The sequence below is a fragment of the Echiichthys vipera genome, assembly GCF_963691815.1.
Source record: "Echiichthys vipera genome assembly, chromosome: 9".
Taxonomy (NCBI): Eukaryota; Metazoa; Chordata; class Actinopteri; order Perciformes; family Trachinidae; genus Echiichthys; species Echiichthys vipera.
Genome location: NC_139834.1, coordinates 18,264,423 through 18,273,270, shown reverse-complemented (window position 1 = coordinate 18,273,270; position 8,848 = coordinate 18,264,423). Strand labels below are relative to the sequence as shown.

At 43.5% G+C, this 8,848-nt stretch overlaps 1 protein-coding gene across 1 annotated transcript; it reads left to right on the top strand.

Annotated features, from left to right (window-relative positions):
* The first annotated feature begins 444 nt into the window (after positions 1 to 444).
* Positions 445 to 8,028, top strand: dtx3 (deltex E3 ubiquitin ligase 3). The gene is made up of 4 exons (XM_083920847.1): positions 445 to 1,192; positions 1,710 to 2,512; positions 5,679 to 5,896; positions 6,156 to 8,028. The coding sequence occupies exons 1-4, from the start codon at positions 1,180 to 1,182 to the stop codon at positions 6,229 to 6,231; spliced, it is 1,110 nt and encodes a 369-aa protein (XP_083776973.1). The 5' UTR covers positions 445 to 1,179; the 3' UTR covers positions 6,232 to 8,028.
* Positions 8,029 to 8,848: the final 820 nt, after the last annotated feature.

Sequence of the window (8,848 nt, the reverse complement as noted above, 5' to 3'; positions counted from 1 at the left end):
AAGTAAATAAAAAAATATTAAAAAACACTCAATCACCGACATGAGACAAAAACCAAAAGCTGTCATTGTGTTTAAACAATATATTCTGTCAAAAGTGTCAGTAAGTGTGCACCCTGAGCGACAGCCTCATTTGCATTAGAACTGAATGAGTGGGTATTCCCTCGGTGTTGTGTAGGCTGCACTGTGTGTGCGTGTGTGCGTGTGTGTGTGTGTGTGCGTGTGTGTGTGTGTGTGTGTCTGTGTGTGTGTGTGTGTGTGCGCGCGCACTAAGCGTGTGTCGAGCGTTTTCGTTAAAACTGTGAATCACGACGAAAGTATGATTCACTCACAGCATATGAAAAAAAACAAAAACAAAACACAGACCACCATTTGTCAGCCAATCGTGTCAGCTCAGTGACGAACTTCCTGGCCACACTTTTTCGTATAGGTCCCGGTCCCTTTTTTTTATTTTTTATTTGTATTAATGTTTTGCCCCTGCAACAGTCGACAGGGAGGACGCGCTCTGACAACAACAGGGGGCTCAAAAATGAGAAGAAAGAGCAAATGATTCTGCCTGGAACAAAGCTGTCACAGAGCTGTAGCGTGGCCGGAGCCAGATAAGAAGAGTATCTCCAAAATGCTATTTATTACTCTGTGTTACGCCTAGCCCAAGGACGTATACGAGGAAGGCAAACACAGGCGAGAGACTCGGGGACAAGGTGCTTGGATTTGGATGGTATTTTGCCAGTGCCATGAAAAAGGGGCTGATGAAAAATTTAAAGAGATATGAGCTGGGAATACGTGTTTTGGATACCATGTCTTGACTACAGAAGACTTATTATCCGCGGATAAACTGCAGCGGCACGCCAGAAATAAAGGCCTCTTCTGCCGGAGCTGTGTGCGCTTTAATCCGGCCAGAAACCTCCCTGACAGGCAGCGACGAGCCACGGCACAAAAAGGGGGGCGACGCACCGATGTTATCAGGGGAAAGAAAACACTTTACGTTAGATGTTGACGAGAAATACATCACAGGCTAAGCTAATGTTGCGAAATCGCCGTATTTCCCTTTGCCCCTGCGGAGAATGGCTCAGTCACAACATCGCCGAGCAGCAGCCGTGATCGCGTTTGTCCCAGTCCTTCAGTTTTTCTTCCTCTCTTTCTCTGTTCAACAGGACGCTTTATTCTCAACTGAAGGGATTTATGGGATCACAAGGTAACCTTTCAACCTTTTAAGAAGTGTCACTTTGGTGTCGGCATGTGGCTTTTAAAAAATGTTTTCCGCGTATGACGGGGGTTTTAGTTTCCTTTGTTTACAGTCTGAATCACTGAACAGCTGATAACGTCCTCAGCACTGCCGCTGTGTTGCCTGTTGTTGTGTGTTCCTTTGACGTGCTGCGGCCACTGCAAGTAGCTGCCTATAGATTTACTTTGTCACACACACTTAGCGAGACGAAACAAAACAAGTGATGCTTTTCATTTGCATTGCTTGAGGTCACCTGCTGTAGACAGAACAAAGTCAGCCAGCAGAAACAAAACACTCTTGTTGTAGCCATGTCTGAGCAAAAGGTAGCATCATTCCCCATTTGCAAAGTAGCATTACGTGCTACTGCATAGTATGAGAGAGCAACTTCTACAACTGGATTTGCATTCACACAAGTGCACGTTGTGTTTGTTTGAATATCTGTGTTTATACAATAATGTGTTGATGACTTTTGTGCCTCTCTGTGCAGTTTCCTCTGATGAGATGAGTGTGCGCGCTGGCCAGGGCAGTGATGAGGTGCTCGTTTCTCAGGCGGTGTGGGATTACCTGGCTGCAGCTGGGCGGCCCTGGCTCATTGACTTCCAGCACAAGCAGGGGATGAGCGCTGGTATCATTAGGCGAGGAGAGAGGGGGGGCTGCTGCGCCGTGAGGCTGCAGCCGGTGGAGGGCTCCACGAACGGTGCAGCCGGGGTGATGGATGGACCCATCTCCAGCGAGACGCGAAAAGCCTTCATCGACTTGTGCCGCTGCGCCCGCAAAGAAATGAGCAAACTGGACGGGGGACCCAAGAGGAAGAGGGCTCTCCTGCCCTGCGTGGGAGTCCTGGAGCCAAACGGAGAGGGGAGCCTGCTTCAGCCTCCGCCTCCTCAGCCTCGGCGCTCCCAGAGACAGCAGCAGAGGTTCAGGAAGCCTGCTGATGAGGAGGCCTGCGCCATGCTCCACGAGGTGGCCCAGAGGAAGGACGTGGACTCTGGTTTGGCTTCCCACAATGAAGCGGAGGAAAACAGTACTTGTTCAATTTGCATGGGGGACATAGTGGAGAAGACTACCTTGGAGAGGTGTGGCCATTCATTCTGTCGCTCTTGTCTGGATCAAGCCTTTAAGGTGAAGAAAGCGTGTCCTGTGTGTCGGCTAGTTTACGGCCTGTTGATTGGAAACCAGCCTGCTAATGGTACAATGATCGTAGAGCGAGATCCTGATCTGGAGCTTCCTGGCCATGAAGGCTACGGCTGTATCTGCATCATCTACAGCTTCCCTCCTGGTCTACAGGTGGTGAGTAGACCCAAGAGTATGTGCAGGTCTATGAAGTGCCACTCATTGTTATTGGAATAACTGTTGGTTCTTTATTGTACATGAAACCAGCAGATCTTTTTAAACAATCCGACCCCTCAGCTTGACTGCACAAATCTTTCTTTTTGTCCCCGACGGATATCTTGTTTAATAATCGCACCTGTTCTACATCCAAGACCTGTTATTCTATTTCAAATTTCAAATTAAAGGTAGAATCTCAGATCCAATTATAAAGAAAATAGTTACATCACCACCAAAACTCAAAACACAGGATCTGAACTAGTTGTCACTCTCAGATTCCTTGACAGGTCTTTTAGGGCCTACTCACACTGTCCTTCCGGACCGCGACCCGGACTTTAGGGTACTTGTCCCCCCTCCCTCTCCCCCCCGCGCCCCAGCCCCGTTTGTACTCACACTGCCAGGGCCGGCCAATGCTTCTTGCTGTCCATACGCCATCACGCCGTAACACGTCACACGCATTGATTGCGCGTGTGTGGCTTTGTTTACAAATCCTTCCACAGACCTCGGAGTTTTTGTGCGTCTTGTCAACTGTTTTTGAATATTTTCATCCGACCAAATCTGCAGTAAACACCAACGTGAACCTTTCACCGCCATTGTTGTTGTTGTTAAATGTCCGCGCATGGTCCGTCCTTCTATTTACATGTCCGAACAGGCGGACATAACGCTACTGCCGTAGGGCTCGTGCTCGTACACGTGCGCACGCTCGTGCTCGTACATGTGCAAACAGCTCCGCTAAAGCACACCTCTTTCAAGCGGGCCGTGGACGGCCCGCTGGCCGCAGTTGTGCACGGAGCGGGTGCACTCACACTGCTTAAAGGTACTAGGCTTTAGCTGAAAAACCGGTTTTGGCCGCGGCCAAAAGGACAGTGTGAGTAGGCTCTTAATGTAGGGAGGGACACTAGTCAAAAACAAAAACTATTGGTGTCGTATTTACATCTAGCGAGAGAATGTCACCACAGAAATGGATATTGTAATACACAGTAAGAAGGCAAGCAGAAGGGGTTTCATTAGTGGGTCATATGATCAATCACCATTGTTTTAACTCACTCTTTAATAGAAAGAAACTTAACAGAAAATGAAATAGATGAAACAGAGACAACTTTAAATGGTAAAAATGAAGGAGGCCTTTAAGGAAACAAGATGTTGTCTCAATATCTCAATCGGGACTTTAAACCTTAAAGGTGCACTCCAGTGGTTTAGAGGGGCCATGTGGAGTTTTCTTGTAAACAAAAAAAAAATAGATTTATCTTCAGTGTTACTCGCCAAAATGCACCGTGTGTATCCTTGAAGTCCCAAGTAAGCAGAGTGTATTTCCTTTCTCAAAAAGTATTTGCAAATCTGTATTTTAAAATCCTTCTTATTACAACCATGTTTACTTGTTTGCAGTGTTCTTCCTTCCCTGCCTTACTGGCACTTACTGCAGCATATCTTGGCGTAAGAGTGTGGTTACCCTACCTGGGGATCCAGACGAATATTTACTTACTTCAGGTTCATTTTAGTGAAAGTATGCTGTAAAAATAAATTTAAATGACCTACTGTCTGTGCAACACATGGCTATTTCAGTGGGAAATATTCATCTAACACATACTCAGCGGTTTGTCATAACATTAACTGACACAAAAACCTGGAATGCCTTTTGGGCTCTGCTTCTACTTTCTCAGACTTGGGTTGGGTTTGGACAGAAAACAGCTTGGCACATTACCACCATTTGTTGATCAGTAAAATAGTGAGACACCATTGGAAGCACTGTGTATCCACCCGCTTATGCATGGATGTTTGTCCTTTAAAATTGCATCTTCCATGAATTATTGTCCATTTTATGGATCAGACTTGTCCATTTTCTTGATCTAAATTTCCCATAGTAGAGCCAATAGTATCCTTGCTTTAGCCCCTGCTTGGTAAATGCCAATGCCTTTCAAACTCCAGACTCCAATTTACAATACAGGCTTACTGTTAGTAATTTGTCCTCCAGGCTGTAATAACCTCTGATGACATCCGCATTTTTTCTCAGACTTTACAACACTCCTCCTCAAGAAGACATCGTAAGACAGGCTGAGTAGTAAAAATTCCCCAGAGAAGTACTGTAAACTGAGTTGCCCTTTCCCACGAAATAGATTAAGATTAACAGTTTTGAATTGAAGGAACTGCTGCATTAAAAGCAGACATGTCACAAAAGACACTTGGTGAATAAATAAAGAACCCACTTGAAGTCATACTACTCACAAAAACATGCAGCAGAATTCATTTAAGGCGAAAATGGAACCCATTAAATAAGCCACTGGGACAGTTTTTTCATTGTTCACCTATTAACAGAAATCCTGGAGATTCGGGCGGAACAGTGGTATGGTGGTTAGCACTGTCACTTCACAGCAAGATGGTTCGTGGTTCGAATCCCGGCTGGGGCGCTTCTGCTGTGGAGTTTGCATGTTCTCCCAGTGTCTGCGTGGATTTTCTCCAGTTTTTCTGGCTACCTCCCACAGTACAAATACATGCATGTGTTAGGTTAATTGAGGACACTAAATTGCCCATAGGTGTGAGTGTGTCTGTCTATGTTCGTCTCTATGTGCCCTGCAATAGACTGGCATCCTGTCCAGGGTGTACCCCGCCTCACGCCCAATGTCAGCTGAGATTGTTAGGGTCAAACGGTTGAAGATGGATGGATGGATCCTGGAGATTTGCTAGCAGTCCGACATGGCTAACAATGATTAGCTCAGGGCGGAGCGCTAAACCATCCAAAACAGCTTTTTTTTAACCACTAATACTGCTCAAAATAACAACAAACCTCTGCAGTAGCATGATAACAGTCCCTACACATAAAACAAAGCACTAACAACGTAGTAGGCGAACCTGGAGTTTATTAAAAAAGTTAAAGCTACAAGCTTTAACAGTCGGCTCTGTTCATATTGACAGGCAGCCCAAACAAGTCGATTACCAAGTTCATTTCTATCTTAACTTAATAGAACTGAACTCTTGGGGTCCATTTTCGCTACACTTTAAAATAGAAGACATGACTGTGTCAACACAATTACTGTAGTAGCAAAGTCCCAGACCCCAGTAGACGGACATAATTGTTTCGGAGTCCTAAATGCTTCTTTAAACTGATCCTGTCTTAACTCCTCCTTAACAGCCAGAACACCCCAACCCAGGTGTTCGGTACCCAGGCACAGACCGCGTGGCTTACCTCCCTGACAGCCCTGAAGGGAACCGTGTGCTGGGCCTTCTGCGCCGGGCCTTTGAACAGCGCCTTATCTTCACCATCGGTACCTCCATGACTACGGGCATGCAAAATGTCATCACCTGGAATGACATTCACCACAAGACCTCAATATGGGGCGGGCCCCGCTGGTATGTATGTATGCATGGCCTTTTTAGCTGGAGGCAAATGGCTGCTGAGATTTGATTTGGCAATAGTATCAACAACTTCTCTAATAGTTGTGGTAGCTGAGAAGAGGGCGCAGTAAAGATAAACAGATGTAATTCAAGTTTCCGATAAGGAAATGCTTTCATTTGATGTCCTTGACCAGATGACACTGTTGCTGCTTGAGCTCGTACAGGTGCAGTGATGGCTTTTTAAAAAAAAATATATATATATTTCTCCTGACAGCTTTGGCTACCCAGACCCCACTTACCTGGTGCGAGTGACAGAGGAGCTCAGAGAGAAAGGCATCACTGCGGACTGACAGCATGAAAATGACTCTTCCAAGACTTTGTAGGACTTTCCGAGTGTCATTGCAGCGGACGGCACTCGGCTCCAGGTTGCGCTCTGAGACTACTCGTACCTTTTTTTTAAAGGACGGCTGAAGACGAGGCCCTCAGCAGACAGGCGTCTAATGCTGCAACAGAGCCCACTTCACTCCACTACTTGTTCTGTTTGTTCATTTTTTACTTTATAGTTGATCTTAACCCAGTGCTACATGATGTGGAAGAAAATACATTTGGGTGCAGTGCATTCTTGTATTACACAATCCTCTACCTGTCACTGTTGGCAACAGGGCCGATATCTGATGCTTCTTTGAGAGCATCGTGGCGTGTTGCAATTCATAGTACTTATATATTATTTAGGCAAATCTAAGTCAAATGTTATAAATACAGTTTATGTTCTATTGTTTATTTCTACTCTGGGGATTAGTTTAGTTCTCACAAGCACACATTCTTGGTTTGATCTCCTCAGAAGTGTTTGAGTAAGTCTCTAATTTGATTGTTACTAATTACCTGTTGTAAGGATAGTACATGGGTTATGTGGCAGAATAGCACTGCTTCAATAGAAAGAATCCATTTTCAGAAGTTATTGCAATCTTAAGCACTCACAGGCACTTTTGTAAGGGAGTCTCCTTTCTTTTGTTTTTTTCTCAGTGAAGTGTCATGGTTTTTGCTTCCTCTGTGTGGAAGAGCGCTCGGAGCAAACAGGTTCATGCAGCTATCAGCTCGGTGGCTACAAGTTGATGTCAATTGCTTGGAACTCTTCATTTGCGTGTACTTAATTTTTTCCTCCATTTGTACTCAGATAGGAAGAATGTTAAACTATCTCACTGAAGCACTTTTCAAAAAAAAAAATGCATTTGGACTTTCCCCTGGGTTTTTTTTCCCCATCGGCCACTTCTGTTATTTCAAGATGTCTCCCAGGTGTTGAGCCTATTACCTCAGTTGCTGGTAATGAGCTCATCTAATTACCAGATTTAAGACGATGTCAAATATAAAAAGGGCATATAGACCACATAAACCAAATCAAAGGCACAAAAGCTCTTTAAATATCTATGCCTCTGCCCCTGTCAAACTGGGAGGTTTGCCTGATAATCTACTCATTTAAAATGAGGTAACTGTTAAGGTAACAGTAAAAAAAATAAATCAATAAAAAGAAATTAGTTAGCAATTAATTTAGGGTTGGGTATTGATCTCATTTTATTGTGCCTTTTCTTATATTCACTTTTGATAAAAAAAAAATGAAGCATGACGTTACTAATGAATGATAAGCAGTTTGGACATATTTCATTGTTATTTGATAGGTAAACAGCATTATGTTTGAAGATGTACTATCCGGCTTTAAGTACAAATACTAAACAGTAAAATATGTATACTAATGTGTATTAAATAAGCTTCTCCTTCATGAACATTCTTGTAGTCCAAATGCTGAAGAATCCCTCAGACTTATAACGCTGTATGTGTGAAAGTGCTTTGCTAAGTGCAGTAACCTGCTTGGCTAGTGGTACATTTGTCATTTTTTGGACTGGTCAGATTCATACATCAAACACCCTTTTGTTGTGTTTTCATCCCCTTTGTATTTTAGTTAAGGGACCAACTGAAACATTTGTGGGACACAGGATTGTAGTTCACTAAAGCTACTGTGCAAACATTTCTATGCATTACATGACTGGGAAGGAGAATGGATAGTTTAGAGATTACACATATTACAGATTGATAAATTAAGGAAAAAGATGGAGTTTTGCTTTTTCTAATTGTGTTGATTCGTACTTTGTTGATATTCAGAATAATGTGCTTTACATTTTAATACTTGAATAAAAAGTTATGTTTGGATTTGTGTTGGATATTCAATGTGGGCCCTAAATAAACCAGGTGCGTCAGAAGCAACTGAATATCGAAACCTGTGTCTATTTGCAATGAGTTGGGGTTGTCGCCCCCTAATCAAGACTCTGCCTGTTCCGTAAATGGAGTTTACCAAATAAGCTGGGTTTATTTTAAGTTATTCTGACCTATTTTCAGTTGATTTCAGTTTAAGCTCAGTTACTATGGTAACGTATGGTGAGTAACAAGTTGAATTTGCCTTATGAAAGCAAATTAACTGAAAATGTTATGGAACCGGCCCACAAACAGCTTCCCTGTAGTGTCAAAGGTTCTTGGTTTAAGACTGCAATTTGTGCCATCTAGTGGATCATGACTGTAGAGTGAACAGAGCTATAAAAAAAAATACCTTGAACTGTATACTAAACCTTGCCTTATTTGTATAACCACCTTACAAATAGATGTGGGCTATGTGAATGTAAATCAGGGGTTTCATTGTGGAGAACTGTTTGTTATGGGGTGTCACAGGGGCTTAGATATGTATTACACAAACTACAGGACAAAGCCCTGGCTCGAATCGGGCTGAGGACCTTTGTTGCAAGTCATCACCCCTCACACTCCCCACAATTCCTCCCTGCCTGTCTACCACATATGGTCAATTAAAGGCAAAAGTTCCCAGAAAATAGTATTTTAAATTAGGTATCCTATGCTACCACAAATGAGACTCACATTTTTGAGATGTGGAAAAGTGATGATTCATTATTTACAATTTATAAATGC